At 39.9% G+C, this 15,908-nt stretch overlaps 1 protein-coding gene across 1 annotated transcript in view; it reads left to right on the top strand.

The window, feature by feature from the left end:
• The first annotated feature begins 717 nt into the window (after positions 1–717).
• ACOT9 (acyl-CoA thioesterase 9) overlaps positions 718–15,908 on the top strand; it is a 25,415-nt gene continuing 10,224 nt past the window's right edge. The window contains exons 1-7 of the mRNA XM_014536054.1: positions 718–810; positions 2,234–2,260; positions 2,866–2,911; positions 5,616–5,786; positions 6,043–6,080; positions 10,829–10,912; positions 11,773–11,876. Coding sequence (XP_014391540.1) covers positions 5,623–5,786; positions 6,043–6,080; positions 10,829–10,912; positions 11,773–11,876 — 390 coding nt within the window. The 5' untranslated portion in view covers positions 718–810; positions 2,234–2,260; positions 2,866–2,911; positions 5,616–5,622. The remainder of the gene's footprint in view (positions 811–2,233; positions 2,261–2,865; positions 2,912–5,615; positions 5,787–6,042; positions 6,081–10,828; positions 10,913–11,772; positions 11,877–15,908) is intronic.

Raw genomic sequence — 15,908 nt, 5'->3', positions numbered from 1 at the left:
AAGAAAAAATATTTACTCTGAGATTGATGGGTGCCAGAGGAGAGGGGGTTTGGGGGACTGAGTGGTGAGTGTGAAGGGACTGAGAAGTACAAATTTGTAGTTACAAAATAGTCACAGGATGTAAAGTATAGCAAAGCAAATATAGTCAATATTATTGTAATAACTATGTATGGTAGGTACTGAAAATACCAGGGGGAATACTTTGTAAAATATATGATTGCCTAACCACTGTGTTGTACACCTGAAACGAATACAAAATAATATTGAATGTAAGCTGTAATTGAAAAATAAAAAAAAGAAATGTTTACTCTGGTTGGAGAGATGATTTATAGAGTAGCCTCATATGCAAATGTGCATACACTGGAGAAATAAGTATAGACCCCTAGAAGACAATATACAGTACAGTCATGCATTGCTTAATGACAGGGATAGTTCTGAGAAATGCTTTGTTAGGTGATTATGTCGTTGTGTGAACATTATAGAATGAACTTACACAACACAAACCTAGATGGTATAGCTTATTACACTCTTAGGCTATATGGTATATCATGTCGCATATGCGGTCTGTTGTTACCAAAATGTTGTTATTTGGTGCATGATTAGGCTAAGGATGTGGGACAGTCAAGTGCTCTGGGAGGAGGCGCAGGTCTTTGGGGTTGCCAGGGGAGAAGCCATGGAACCTACTTTAAGTGTGTTTATTCTTGTTTTGTAGGCTTTGTACCTTGAACAGGGGGCTGCTTACTCCTGGCAGAGGACTGACTCAAGGGTTCCAGAATCCTGAAAAACAGAGAGTCTTCCACATTCATGAAGGCAAGGGTGTTTACTTTTTAGACTCAAGTGGTTAAAAACCCTATTTTATTTGGGAGGCATATAGATAGATAATTCAGGGCAGATGAGGCATACTACAGGTAGATCTTTCATAAACTTTTTATTTAAAAAATGACCAGGATAGCTGTGGGTAGAGATCACATTCAGAACCTTGGGGACTGAGTTCTTTTAGTAGTTAAATGATTTCCACTTCCCATGTGTAGGTACTGAAGAGGAAGACACAGAAAAAAGAAATCTGATGCATAAATAAGAGATGGGTACTTTAGTTGTACCAACTAAATGCTCTTAGTACACCATTTTGTTAGAGGGACCCTGTTTAATCCATGTTTAATTGAAATTAATTTCAATTATTAATCTGATATGCAAGTTATGGATGTCTTTATCAATTTAGGAGTACTCATTATAATTAAAATTGTGGATTTTTTTAAGTTTTTTAAAAAATATATTTTTATTGATTTCAGAGAGGAAGGGAGAGGGAGAGAGAGATAGAAACATCAATGATGAGAGAGAATCATTGATCAGCTGTCTCCTGCACGCCCCCTACTGGGGATCAAGCCCGCAACCCAGGCATGTGCCCTTGACCGGAATTGAACCTGGGACCCTTCAGTCCGCAGGCCAACGCTCTATCCACTGAGCCAAACCGGCTAGGGCAAAATTGTGGGTTCTTTAAAAGGTCTACATAAACATATATGTATAAATATAATTTAAAATTCTACTTTCCTTCTTGGCCCTCAGCACTGGCCTTTCCTTTTTTTTTTTTTTTAAATACATTTTATTGATTTTTTTTACAGAGTGGAAGGGAGAGGGATAGAGAGTTAGAAACATCAATGAGAGAGAAACATCGATCAGCTGCCTCCTGCACATCCCCTACTGGGGATGTGCCCACAACCAAGGTACATGCCCTTGACTGGAATCGAACCTGGGACCTTTCAGTCCACAGGCCGATGCTCTATCCACTGAGCTAAACCAGTTAGGGCACTGGCCTTTCTTCTTACACTCACTAAACTAGTAATAATTGTTTTATGTTAGCGAGCATCAGTAGTCTGTATGCTGTTCCAGGTACTTTCTGTTCATTTATTTAAGGAACTCAGGAGAAAAAAAATCAGAAATAATATTAATTTACTAATTAATTTTTGTAGTTTTCTATGATTTATTTTATAGAGTTTGCACCAAATTTATGGGATATATATAATTGACAAAAAAGTCAACCATTTTCCCATGTTAATCTGGTTTTGCTCAGTTAGTTATTGAAGGACAAGGACCATTAATTTCCTGTAACTGGAATATATATTATTAAATGCTAGAAAAAACATGAACTCAACACATTATTTGAAATCCTAAAGATTTATTTTTTAGTTTTGAATCACTACTGCTTATCTAATTTATTTTCCCTTTATCCATATAGCATCTTCACCTATACACGTGAATAATGGTGTGTGTGGTAATTAGTATCAACCAAGTGATTATTTTTTTATACTAATTCTTTCTTCTACTTTTGAGCAGTGGGCATTAACTAAAATTAAATTGCATTCTTTGCCTTCCCTTGATTTACATTTTTGCTTCATTTTTCTGGCTTAAGCTTTTCTAACAATTAGCATAGTATACGTAAGTATATGAGAAATCAATTAGAATGATACTCAGATTTGGATATTATTGTTAGTCCCTGAACTAATTTGAACTGCCTATAAGATAGATGGGGATTCTGTTCATAGTGTCTCCACCAAAAAGGGACTCCTATTAACACTGATATAGCCCCATCAATGAATAATTGGAATTATCCTTTTTTGTTTGCTTATGTAAACCCTAGTGATTGGCACAAGGGTATTCTTTTCTGCGCTAAGGAGACAATAGTTGTTTCACGTTTTCAGGAAGCAGAGACCTGAACCCTTCTCTGAGCTATTTTTGTGGCATTAAATGAAAATTCATGGATCTTTAAAGCTTTCGAGTGCATGAATCGCTTTTCATAGTTCTTGCGCTTGTTGACATCGTTCTCATATTTCTTTGTTTCAAGGGATGACCTCTTTATTTTTGTTTCAGTTCGAGATAAGCTGCGGGAAATAGTAGGAGTATCTACCAACTGGAGGTACGCACTCTTGTATATTCATTCTTTCATCCCTGAAGTGGTATGCAAGGCTGTAATTAGGGTCAGTTGATGGTCTCATTGTAGGGTGGGGGAGGGAGGAGCTGTGTACGGAAATAGATTGAAAGGTGCTTTTTTTACTTGAGGGAGAAGATCAACATTCCAACATGTTCATCAGTTGATGCATTGTTGCCATAAAATAATGTGATTTACATGTACTCCACATTTTTCTTTCTTTTTTAAAAAAAATATATTTTATTGATTTTTTACAGAGTGGAAGGGAGAGGGAAAGAGTGGAAGGGAGAGGGATAGAGTTAGAAACATCGATGAGACAGAAACATCGATCACTGGGGATGTGCTCGCAACCAAGGTACATGCCCTTGACTGGAATCGAACCTGGGACCCTTGAGTCTGCAGGCTGACGCTCTATCCACCGAGCCAAACCGGTTAGGGCAACCAGGTTCTTATATAGTCTTTCTCTTTCAGTATTTTCCTGATGTAAAATAGGATAATGTTCCTCTTGGTGCACAGAATTTTGAGGCTAAAATGAGATAAAAAGTTCAAGTGATCACTAAGCATGGAATAATCTATTGTTGGTGCCCTGGCCGGGTAGCTCAGTTAGTTAGAGCATCATCCTGATATGCCAAGGTTTCGGGTTTGATCTCCAGCCAGGGCACATACAAGAATCAAATAGTGAATGCATAAATAAGTGGAACAACAAATCGATGTCTCTCTCTCTCTCTCTCTCTCTCCTCCTCCTTCCCTCCCTCCCTCCCCCCCTTTTCCTCTCCCAAGTCAATAAAAATCATAACCCATTGTTGGTATAAAAGTCATCTAATGACTTCTTTATAGGAAAATCTCGCCTTTCTAAAAACTAGGAAAAAGAATACCTATGTCCCGACCATCTGGATTGGATGCTTATTAACATTTTCCCAGATTTGCCAATATACACAAATTGGCTGAACTGTTTCTAAGTTAATTATAGCTATTACAACACTTCAGCACACATCTCCAATACATAAATATATTCTCCTATGTAACAAAATCAGTAGTCATGTATCTTCCACAAGGAAGACAGTCTGTAACATAATGAAATTGACAATAATTCCCTAGTTGTATATTACACATTTATATTCATAATTCCTCAACTGCTCCTCAGATGTCTTTTATAGCTTCCCTCCGCTAAAATCACTTTCCCAGAATGCCCAGGTTTGCACATAAGTCTAACTTTTTAAAAAGCATCAAGATCCAGCCCAGCCAGTGTGTCTCAGTGGTTGAGCATTGACCCAGCAACCAAGAAGTCATCAGTTCAGTTCCTGGTCAGGCACATGCCTGGGTTTTGGGCTTGATCCTCAGTAGGAGGCATGCAGGAGACAGCTGATCAGTGATGTTTCTCTCTCATCAGTGTTTCTATCTCTTTATCCCCCTCCCTTCCTCACTTTCTAAAAAAAAAATCAATAGAAACATATTTAAAAAACAAAAACAAACCATCAAAATCCAATAAAGGATTGCATATTGCATTTGGTGGTTAGGACTCTTTAGTCCCCCCTAATCTAGAATAATAGTTATCCCTCTGTCCCTTTTTTTTTTAATCACCACGAGCTTGACTTTAAGGCCAACCCATTTGTCTTGTAGAATGGTCCACATTCTGGATTTACCTGGTGCCATTTAACTTATTCCTCTATCCCCTATATCTTTTGCAGGCTAAACTTTTCTGGCAATAATAAATACTTCATAAGTGAAGCTTAAAAAGACATCTTATTTTATTATTTTTTTTAAATCCTCACCCGAGGACATTTTTCCATTGATTTTTAGAGAGAATGGGAGAGAGAGGGAAAGACAGAGAGAAATATCAATGTGAGAGAAACACATTGATTGGTTGCCTTCTGCACAAGCCCCAACCAGGGCCTGGGCCAGGGAGGAGCCTGCAACCGAGGCACATACCCTTGACTGGAATCGAACTGGGCACCTTTTGGTCTGCAGGCCGATGCTCTATCCACTGAGCAAACCAGCTAGGGCAAAAAGATATCTTATTTAATGATATTGTAAAGATTTTAGTTTCCTAGTCCCTTGTCTCTCTCTTCTCTTCCACCTTAATTGCCTCTTCTTTTTCCTTCCCTTTCTGTCTCCTCATATTCTCTTCCTCTTTACCTTTTGTTCTGCCTTCCATACCTCTTTTGGATATACTTCATTTTTCCTCCGCTATCTTTTTCCTGAAATTGACGGGAAGGAGGGAGAGAGAGAGAGAGAGAGGGAGGGAGGGAGAGAGAAAGGAAGAAGAGAAGAGAGTTGGGGCACAGAGAATATGAGAACTGTCAAGTAGAGAAATGGGAATACGGAATTCAGTGGCCATGTCATTCTTTAACCCGTGTATGTATATATAGTATTGTGTCCATCTCTATATTTTTACTTTGATTTCAAATATTCTATTATTTGAATACACTTTTTGATGAGGGTGAATAAATGGTTCATTTGGGTATATCCATATCACTTATAAGTATGTTTTTCCTATCTACTAGCCTAAGAAGTGTTAACAGAAAATTTTAATTTCACTAAGTAGCAGGTGTGAAGGGAGGGAAGGAAGAGATGAGGTAGGCCCAGACCTTCTCTTTCCTCCTTTGATGGTGCCTGTCTGGCCTGTGTACAACTGGGGTTGTAGGACAGCACTGCTCCTGTGTTTCATGAAGCTTTTATCCTTTCTTCTCAGAGACCATATGAAAGCAATGGAGGAAAGAAAATTACTTCGTAGTTTTTTGGCAAAGTCACAGGAAGCACTGCCCCCTAGGAGAATGAAAGACAGTTATGTTGAAGTTCTCTTGCCTTTGGGCAGTCAGCCTGAATTACGAGAGAAATATTTGACTGTTCAAAACACCGTAAGGTAACATAGCACTGTTTTTATTTGTGTTGTTTATTTGCCTTTATTTCATTTCCTTTCTTTATTGCAACTTTGAGATATCATTCACACACCATACCATTCACTTATCGAAAGTGTGCAATTCTGTGGTTTTTAGTATATTCAGAGAATTGTGCAGCCATTACCACAATTAATTTTTGAACATTTTCATCACCCCAAAGTGTGCTATTTATTTCTACAGAACTTATTTTCACTTAATTCTGTTTTCTTTATTTCACAGATTTGGCAGGATTCTTGAGGATCTTGACAGCTTAGGAGGTACTGGTATTATTTTAGTATTTCGAAATACTTAGACTAATACATTGAATCCTATATCTAGAAAGGGATTTTTTATTAACTTGCACAGATGAGGATATTGTAAAAGAGGAGAAAAAGAACAGCTACTACCTTTGAATTGGCATAATTCCCCCCCAAAATGTGGATTCCTACTTATCAGTTAGAAACTGATTAATTCTCCTTTCTAATAACTTTTTAAAAAGTCTTAAATTTACAGAAAAGTTGCAAACAAGTACAAAGAATTGTTCTTCCCTGAATCATGGAAGAGTATGTTGCTGACATGCATATCATCCCCAAATATTTTCATGTCTGTTTCCTACCAATAAGGTCCTTCTCTTACCGAACCACAATACAACCATTAACATCAAGAAGTTAACACTGGTACATTAGATTGTCTAGTCCAGTGGTCGGCAAACTCATTAGTCAACAGAGCCAAATATCAACAGTATAATGATTGAAATTTCTTTTGAGAGCCAAATTTTTTTATTGTATTTTTAAAATATATTTTATTGATATTTTACAGAGAGGAAGGGAGAGGGATAGAGAGTTAGAAACATCGATGAGAGAGAAACATCAATCAGCTGCCTCCTGCACACCTCCTACTGGGAATGTGCCCACAACCAAGGTACATGCCCTTGACCGGAATCGAACCTGGGACCTTTCAGTCCGCAGGCCGATGCTCTATCCACTGAGCCAAACCGGCTTTGGCGAGAGCCAAATTTTTTAAACTTAAACTATATAGGTAGGTACATTGTTATTAACTTAATTAGGATACTCCTAAGGCTTAGGAAGAGCCACACTCAAGGGGCCAAAGAGCCGCATGTGGCTTGCGAGCCGCAGTTTGCCGACCACGGGTCTAGTCCTTCGACGCCATTCAACTTTCACCCGTGGGACTTTATAGTGGAAGGATCCAGCTCTGAATCATATGTTGCATTTAATTGTCATGTCAGGGATAGTTCCTGTCTTTCTCTGACTTTTATGACCTTGACACTTTTGAAGTTTATAGGCCACTTCTTTAGTGGAATTTCTCTCCATTTGGGTTTGTTTGATGCTTCCCCAAGTTTAGACTGAGGATGTGCATCTTTGGCAGGAATGTCACAGAAGGGATGCTGTATTTTTATTGCGTCTTATCAAGTGGTACATGATTCTGATTTGCCCCATTACCCTGATGTTAACTTTGATTCCTTGTTGAAGGTGGTGTTTGCCAGGCTTCTTCACTGAAGTTACTCTTTTCCCCTTTGTAACTAATAAGTACTTTGAAGGGAGGTATTTGGGACCTTGTAAATATCCTATTCCTCATCAGACTTTCAACTTATTACTTTAAAATCAATATGGCCCTAGCCAGTTTTGCCCAGTGGATAGAGCATCGGCCCGCAGACTGAAGGGTCCTGAGGATCGAGCCCACAACCCAGGCATGTGCCCTTGGTTGCAGGCTCTATCTTCTGTCCTGGTTGGGGCAGCCTTTTTTTATTTAGCCTAAAATGTATCATTGCTTATTGTGGCATAGTTTTCCCAAAAACTTTTGATTAAAATCGATACTGTACAAGAAAACACAGTGTTTATCTTGTGTCTGGCATGGAATGGGCCTCAAATTTTGACAGAGAGAGAGAGAAGAAGATGGAGGGAGAAGAAGAGGAGAAGGAGGAGGAGGAGGAGGAGGAGGAGGAAAATAAAATCAATATGGACTCAGGGATTCCTATTTTATTGAATGGGTTATAATATGTTACCTGTACTATCATCTGTTTAGATACTCGAATTGTTCCAGGACTGGCCTAATCCATTCAAGCTAGCTTTTGTGGGTTTTTCTTGATGTGTCCCTATCATTTTTTGAGCACTTTCTGTCTTTCTGTGACATGGCAAGATGTTCTAGGTCAGTGATGGCGAACCTATGACACACGTGTCAGAGGTGACACGTGAACTCATTTTTTTGGTTGATTTTTCCTTGTTAAATGGCATTTAAATATATAAAATAAATATCAAAAATATAAATCTTTGTTTTACTATGGTTGCAAATATCAAAAAATTTCTATATGTGACACGGCACCAGAGTTAAGTTAGGGTTTTTCAAAATGCTGACACGCCGAGCTCAAAAGGTTCGCCATCACTGTTCTAGGTTCATTTGTACTTTCCCTGCCCCAGTCCTGGAATCAGCCCTGGTTCTTTTTAGTGGAGAATGATATTTATTTATTTATTTTAAATGTTTATTTTAAAGAGTGAGGAAGGGAGATAGATAGAAACATGGATGAGAGAGAATCATTGATCAGCTGCCTCCCACATGCCTCCTACTGGGGGTTGAGCCCATAACCCGGGCATGTGCTCTGACCAGGAATCGAACCGGGGGCCTCTTAGTTCTTGAGTTGATGCTCAACCACTGAGCCACACCGGCCGGGCTGGAGAATGATATTTTGAAACCAAGGTCTGGGTGCTGGGAGGGGAGTGGTCATTGCTGCTGGGGTATGACTGTCCCCATGCCCTTTCATTGAAGGAGCTGGGGAATGTATGCACACCCACACATTTACCTCTGTGTTTATCTGTCTGTCTGTTTCTGTGTGAAAACCATGGGTTCACACTGATAGTTCCAATTCCACACCACAGTTTCATTCTTATTTCTTTCCTTTTCATATTTGTAATTCCTTTCTCCAACTGGCTCCATTATCCTTAATATTTTACTTACTTGATCGGTTCCCCTGGATGTAGCCAATGTCATATCTCTGCCATCCCTCACCTCTCATGGCTGCTCCCCTCACTGGGGCCTACTCCATGCAAGTCCCTTTCTGCAGGTCACCGTCCTCATTGTGCTCAGGGTCACCATGCTGGGCCATCGCTCTTGTTACCTCTCTGCTTGTCCTCCTGACCCCACTTGGCTTTCAACATCCTGCTCTGGGCGACCTTGTTTACTCCTAACTAATGACTTGTGGATTGAACTATGGGGAAGGGTTTAAAGAAAGGCTTTACTAACTTAAAAAATATAGACGTAAGTCCATTGTTATGCTTACACCTAGCTACTATTGTCGTCAGATTAAATAAACCAGGTTACAATTTCTTAATGGCCTTTAAGAAAATTAAACACACACGTTTGACTTTGATTTACATAGGTGTCCCAAAATTTACAAACTCCCCTGCCTCTGCCCTGTTTTTTCCTCATTACCTCCTATTGGTGGCCAATCCCTTTCACCTGTTTACTTGATCCTATTCCTTCCATTTCTTCAAGGAACTTGCCTTATCACGTCTTTAAGTCTCTTTTATCTTAAAATGAAAAGTAGGCAAAATTCACTTCCCTATAACACTCTCCAGCTGTCTCTCTCACTTCAGAGCTAACTTTCTGGAAAGAACTAGAAAAAATCATATGCTCCCATTGCCTCTGTCTCCTGACCTCCTGTTATTTCCCAACCCTCCATGTTCTGGCTTCTCCTTATGCCATTGAACTGCTCTTGCCAAGCTCTCTGTTGGCCCCCTCATTGCATGATCTACTCTTCGGGGCTTACTCAGCTCCTTTGCGGCTCCTACTGCTGTCAGACTTGTCCTTGGGCTCAGGTGCCAGTTCCTCCTGTCTCTCGGGTTGCTCCTTCCTCTTCTCCTGTGTAGGCTCCTCTGTCTCTGTTGATCCCTTAAATGTCAGTTACCCTCAGGGTTTTGTCTTCTGCCCCCCCCTTTTTTTTTGGTTATTTGCACATTCTCTAGAAATCATCTCCTTTACTCCCCATGCTTTAGTTGATAAAGTATGGGGAATACTTAGGAAGGTACATTTCCTGGCCTACTTTTCTGAGTTCCAGACCAGTTTGTCCTATCTCCTGGACATCTTCATTTAGATGGGCCAGAGGCTTCTCGAATTTGACATGTGGAAAACAGCCCCTTTTCCTCTTCCTGTATTATCTTTTTCAGTGAATGGTATACCATCTTCATTCATGCCAGCTGGAAACCTGGCTTTAGTCAAGTCTCCCTTCTTCTTAGCTCTTGGATCTTTTCTCTTCTCTTCATTTCCACTGCTCTTAGACGAATATGGTGTGTTTTTTTTTGGGGGGGGGTACCACAAAGGCTTTTAAATGGAATTTCTTTGCCTTTAGCTTCTCATTCCCCCAGTGCATCCTTTAGCAGGTACATGGATGGAAGAATTCATTGTCACACAGCAAATACTTATTGAGCACACACCCAGTCCTGTTGGTGGTAAACATTTGAAAGAATCATGGGGGAAGCCGGGAAGCCACGAAATACAGAAGTATAATGATATTTGTAAGGTGCATAGAACCATACTTGGCACATACAAATGGTTGCTAAGTGATGGAAAGTATACGGATAGCCACAGAGTGTTATGGGGAAGGTGGGGTAATGCTTAGTGAATTAATTGCTTCATGATTAAGAAAGAGTCAGGAGGAAAACAGGTAGCTGAGTCCCTGTGATTGTTTTTCTTTTCTAAAGATGTTTGATGCCATCAGACTCGTGTGCTGGGGTCTTTCTCTGACAGAGGCACTGTGTCTCTCTGGAGTGGTGACAAGCCACCTGATGGGCCTATGCTTTGGGCTTCAATTTCCTCACCAAATCTAAAACTGATTGGATAGTTAGATTAGAGGATCCCCAGATTTCTTGGGTCATAGGATAAGACCATCAGTGGGACATGGGGGGTTGGGTCTTCAAAACAAGATAAGACTTTTTCTAGATCTAAGGAGTGAATTGTAAATGTTGAGAAGTAATTCTACTTTGCTTTTATTTGGTTCTCGTCTGTTTTCCTACAGTTCTTATTTGCTACATGCACACCAAAGTTCATGAAGTTAAGATGTCTCCTTTATCGATAGTTACAGCCCTGGTGGACAAAATTGGTAAGTGATATTATTTTCTATGCATACTTAAAATTCTTAAAAATTACAAGATATTATTTTTAAAAATTTAAATCATTTTTTATTTTTCAATTACAGTTGAAATACAATATTATATAGTTTTAGGTGTGCACCCCAGTGATTAGACATTATATGACTTAGTAAGTGATCATCCTGATAAATATTGTATCCATCTGATACCATACACAGTTATCAGAATACTATTAATTGTATTCCCTATGCTGTACTTTACATCCCCATGACTATTCTGTAACAACCAACTTAATTACAAGATATTATTGAGATTAAAATTTTATGGGGGAATTTTTATGCATGTGGAAATGTCTAGAATGCTATATACAAAAGTATTTATTATAATTATCTTTAGATGGAAGGATTTTGTGTGGTTCCAGTTTTATTTTTTATATTCTTTACATTGTCTACATTTAAAAAAAAGACATACAGCCTGGCTGGCGTGGTTGAGTGGTTGAGCATCAACCTAGGAACCAGGAGGTCACGGATGGATTCCTGGTCAGGGCACATGCTTGGGTTGCAGGCTCGATCCCCAGTAGGGGGTGTGCAGGAGGCAGCCGATCAATGATTCTCTCTCATCATTGATGTTGCTGTCTCTGTCTCCCTCTCCCTTCCTCTCTGAAATAAATAAAAATATATTTTAAAAAAAGACATACAAATTTCTTTTGTGTGTCAACAAAGTCATTATTTTTGGAAGACAAGAAATGTAGTAGAATTTACCAACATTTCAAACGAAATGGAATTTACCAACATTTTAAATGAAATTCTCCATTTGCAGCACAGGAAAGTTTGGGTGTGGTTTGAACTCAGATTGATTTTCTGTTTTGCAGATATGTGTAAGAAGAGCTTAAGCCCAGAACGGGACATCAAGTTCAGTGGCCATGTTAGCTGGGTTGGGAAGACATCTATGGAAGCGAAGATGCAAATGTTCCAGGTGTGTAAGCGCCTAAAAATGGCCCCCTTGTTTCAATACAACCCACTAGTCTTAGTTAAAGGAAAGCTTATTTACCTGTGTGTCCGTAGACAGGTATGTAGCTCACCACTTCTAGAAAAACTATTGAAAGTACAGGTCACACAGATGGTGGATTATTAATATCCTCCTCCTGGACAAAGACCGACACATTATTTGGTGTTTCTGTTTAGTGTTTATTACTTTCAAATCATTTCAGCTCCATGGTAAGGTGCTTGCTTCTGCTTTTGTGTGGAGAGTTGCACAAATGTCTGAGTTACGTTAGGCATGCATGGGACCGGTCACTGTGTTAGTTTTCTAGGGCTGCTATCACAAAATACTATAAACCAGGTGGCATAAAATAACAGAAATGTATTTTCTCACAATTTGGAGGATAAAAGTCCAAGATCAAGGTCTCGGCGGGATTCTCCCTCTAAAATCCGTAAGGGAGAATCCTTCCTTGCTCCTTCCCAGCTTCTGGTAGTTTGCTGCCAGTCCTTGGCATTCCTTAGCTTGTAGCTGTAACCCTTCCATTTCGGCCTCATTATTACATGGCATTTCCTCTTGTGCATCTGTGTCTCCGTGTCTCTTCTCCTCTCTTTATAAGGACATCAATAATATTGGATAAGGACCCACCCTACTCTAGTATGGCCTCATCTTAACTGATTATATCTGCAACAACTCTATTTCCAAATAAATGCGTGTTTATAGATACTTCAACATATATTTTTGGGGACACAGTTTAACCCAGAACAGACACTTAGACTATCACAGCAGTTAGGAACCTCTAATGAGCAAAACATAGAATAGCTACTATAAAGAAATGGAGAAATTTGACAAGGAAAACTACCTCAAAGGGGATAATAGCACAGAAATCAAATAGCTCAGCATATGTCTAAGATTTTATTATGAAAACTTATTTAAGAATGACTTTTTTAGTTTAGCCAGGGTATTCAGTAGACCTGTTATTCAGATACATTTTTTTTGTTACGGAATTTTGAAATATTTCACCTTTTGGAAAAAGTTTGAAGCTTGCTCTGCAGTGATTAAAGTTATTTGTCAAAAAAAGTTATTTGTCAAAGCCCTGGTCGGGTGGCTCAGTTGGTTAGAGCATCATCCCGCACACCAAAAGATAGTGGGTGTGATTCCTGGTCAGGGCACAAATCTAGGTTGCAGGTTCTATCCCCAGTCAGTATGGGAGGCAGCAGATTGATGTTTCTCTCTGCCTCTCTCTCTCTCTGTCTCTCTCTCCCTCTCTTCCTTTCTCTCTCTCTCTAAAAAAACAACAATAGTTATTTGTCAAAAATAGTTAAGTAGTTTTTTTAATCCTTACCCAAGGATGTGATTTTTAGAATTGATTTTAGAGAGAGAGGAGGGGAGAGGAGAGAGAAACATCGATGTGGGATTGGCTGCCTCCCATACCCACCCTGACTGGGGATTGAACCTGCAACCTTTCAGTGTGTGGGGCAGTGCCCCAAATAACTCATCTACCCGGCTAGTACTTAAGTAGTTTTGTATTTGATGCTATATGTAAGCAGTTGGATTCTGTAACTCCAGTGCAGCTGTAACTGACAGTAGTACTGTTTTTAAAACAAAACACAATAACGTTGTTGGGGATGCTGTATGATTTGTCCACACACTTTTTAAATCTTCATGGTTGATTCCTAGCCTGCTCAGTGCCACGTGCAGCAGATTGCTGGCATAGGACCAGCTTTCTAGGGAATCTTGACAATCTGAATCTTGGACAAGTCGGTTGAAAAAGTGATACAGGGATTATTGGGAGGAGAGAACCAATGAAAATCAGTGTTAGGCAAGTACGAACTTTTTTTTTTAATTCTCATTTCTCATTGGCTATTTTGCCTAATAACTCATTACTTGAGTGGTCCTTTCCATTCCAGAGAGGAGCGTGGCGATAGGTACCTCTGGTTTGGGTGCATGTAGGTTCAAATCCCAGCTCTGCTGCTTATTAGCTATGTGACTGTGGGTAAATCACCTTCTCTGAGCCTCTGTTTTCTCAAGTGCAACATGGAAGCAGTAACAGTACCATATTATATGGTGTGGTACGGATGAAATGGAAAATAGCCCACCCATATGAAGAACTTGTCACGTTGCCTGTCACACAGTAACTACTAATCACATGTTGACAATAATGCTAATTTATTGTTACTATGGAGATGGTCCCAAATCTCTGTTCTGGTCTTGACCTTCAGAACTAACTTTCCAAGTACCTATTATATCTCCTCCTACACGGGCTCTTGCTACCTCCAGTCCAGTGCGTTTTAAATTGAGTGTCAGCTTCCCTTCTAATCCTGATCTTCCTTCAGTGTTTTCTGTTTGTCATCCTCCTGGTTTCCCAGCTGAATACCTTTGTGATAACTTAAATTTTTCCCTTTCCTGTGCAGCCTTTTGCCAAGTTTTAACAAATTCATCACCCTCTGTAACTCACCACGGTCCTTTCTCCCCCTTGTCCTTGGCCCCTGTGTTCTGTTCAAGCCCCCACTGCCTCTGTGTGAGTACCTGAACTGTCTTTCAATTAGTCTGCCTGCCTGTTGCATGTTTTCACCCTCTGTTCTTGTTTGAAAATATATATTTTATTGATTTTTTACAGAGAGGAAGGGAAGGGGATAGAGAGTTAGAAACATCGATGAGAGAGAAACATTGATCAGCTGCCTCCTGCACACCCCCGACTGGGGATGTGCCCGCAACCAAGGTACATGCCCTTGACTGTAATCAAGCCCGGAACCCTTCAGTCCGCAGGCCGACGCTCTATCCACTGAGCCAAACCAGTCAGGGCTCTCTGTTCATTTTATACATTTTTATCAGATAGACCTTCCAAAGCTGATCTTAAATCACATCACTCTCCTTGCAGGAGGCAGCTGATTGATGTTTCTCTCTCATCGATGTTTCTATCTATCCCGCTCCCTTCCTCTCTGTAAAAAATCAATAAAATATATATTTTCAAACAAACAAACAAACAAACCTTGACCATTATCTGCTCATTAAAATCTAAACTCCTTTGACTAGTTAGGATCCAAGGGTCTCTAGAAACTAGCTCTAACATCATTTAAATACCTTCTTAGAACTCACTGCCAGACACTTTGAGCTTCCTAAGAGTAGGGAGTTGTTCATTTTGGCATTCCTGATACTTGGCGCTAGTAGGTGTTCATTATAATAAACCATAGTTTAAACAGTAAGCAAGCGGCTGAGTATCGTTGCTTATGCTTTTTCCTTTTCCTGAAATCCTTGTGTTCTGGCTCTGCACATCCACATTCCACTTGTGCTTCCAGGTCACTCCATGCTCGAATCCTTCCCTGGTCCTCCAGCTCATAATACCTGTTCCTTCCTCAGAACCCTTTCTCTGACATGCTGATCTCTGCTCCTCAGAGCTTCGTAGGAACATGTTTTCTCTTCTATTAGGTCACATGCTTCTCAACAACAGGATATGGGTGTGAGTCACCAAGCCCACTTCCTGACGTCCGCTCATTTAACAGTTCACTTAGCAATCATTTATTGCCTGCCATTCTGTGTTAGGTATACAGCCGTGAGCAAAACCCAGTTCCATTTTCTTGGAGTTTTCATTTTGGTAGTCCTCAATAATTACCTACCTTGATTCATACATTGGCTGTCATTGATCAGGTATCTGCTATAGGCAGTCTTTGTGCTAAGTGCTTAGGGTACAAATGTCAATGAAAATGGCCTTTGTCCTCAAGGAACTCATGATGCAGTGGGGAGGCAGCCACTTAAATAAATGATCATGGTATAGTATATTAAGTATGATGCAGCATTTCTCAACAGGGACACTATTGGCATTATATGTGGGAAAATTCTCTGTTCTGCAGGACTTTCCCCCTGCATTGTGAAGTGTTCAGCTCCTTGCTCACCCCCATCCCACTAGTAATGTCTCCTAAGTCATGTGACAACCCTACACATTTCCAAATAACTCTACGGGGGTGAGAACCACTGTCAGGAGAGGACTTTGCATTTAGCTGACAAACAAAGGAGGGAATGATGAGTTGT

The sequence above is a fragment of the Myotis brandtii genome, unplaced genomic scaffold (genome assembly GCF_000412655.1).
Source record: "Myotis brandtii unplaced genomic scaffold, ASM41265v1 scaffold156, whole genome shotgun sequence".
Taxonomy (NCBI): domain Eukaryota; kingdom Metazoa; phylum Chordata; class Mammalia; order Chiroptera; family Vespertilionidae; genus Myotis; species Myotis brandtii.
This window is presented reverse-complemented; position numbering and strand designations above follow the sequence as displayed.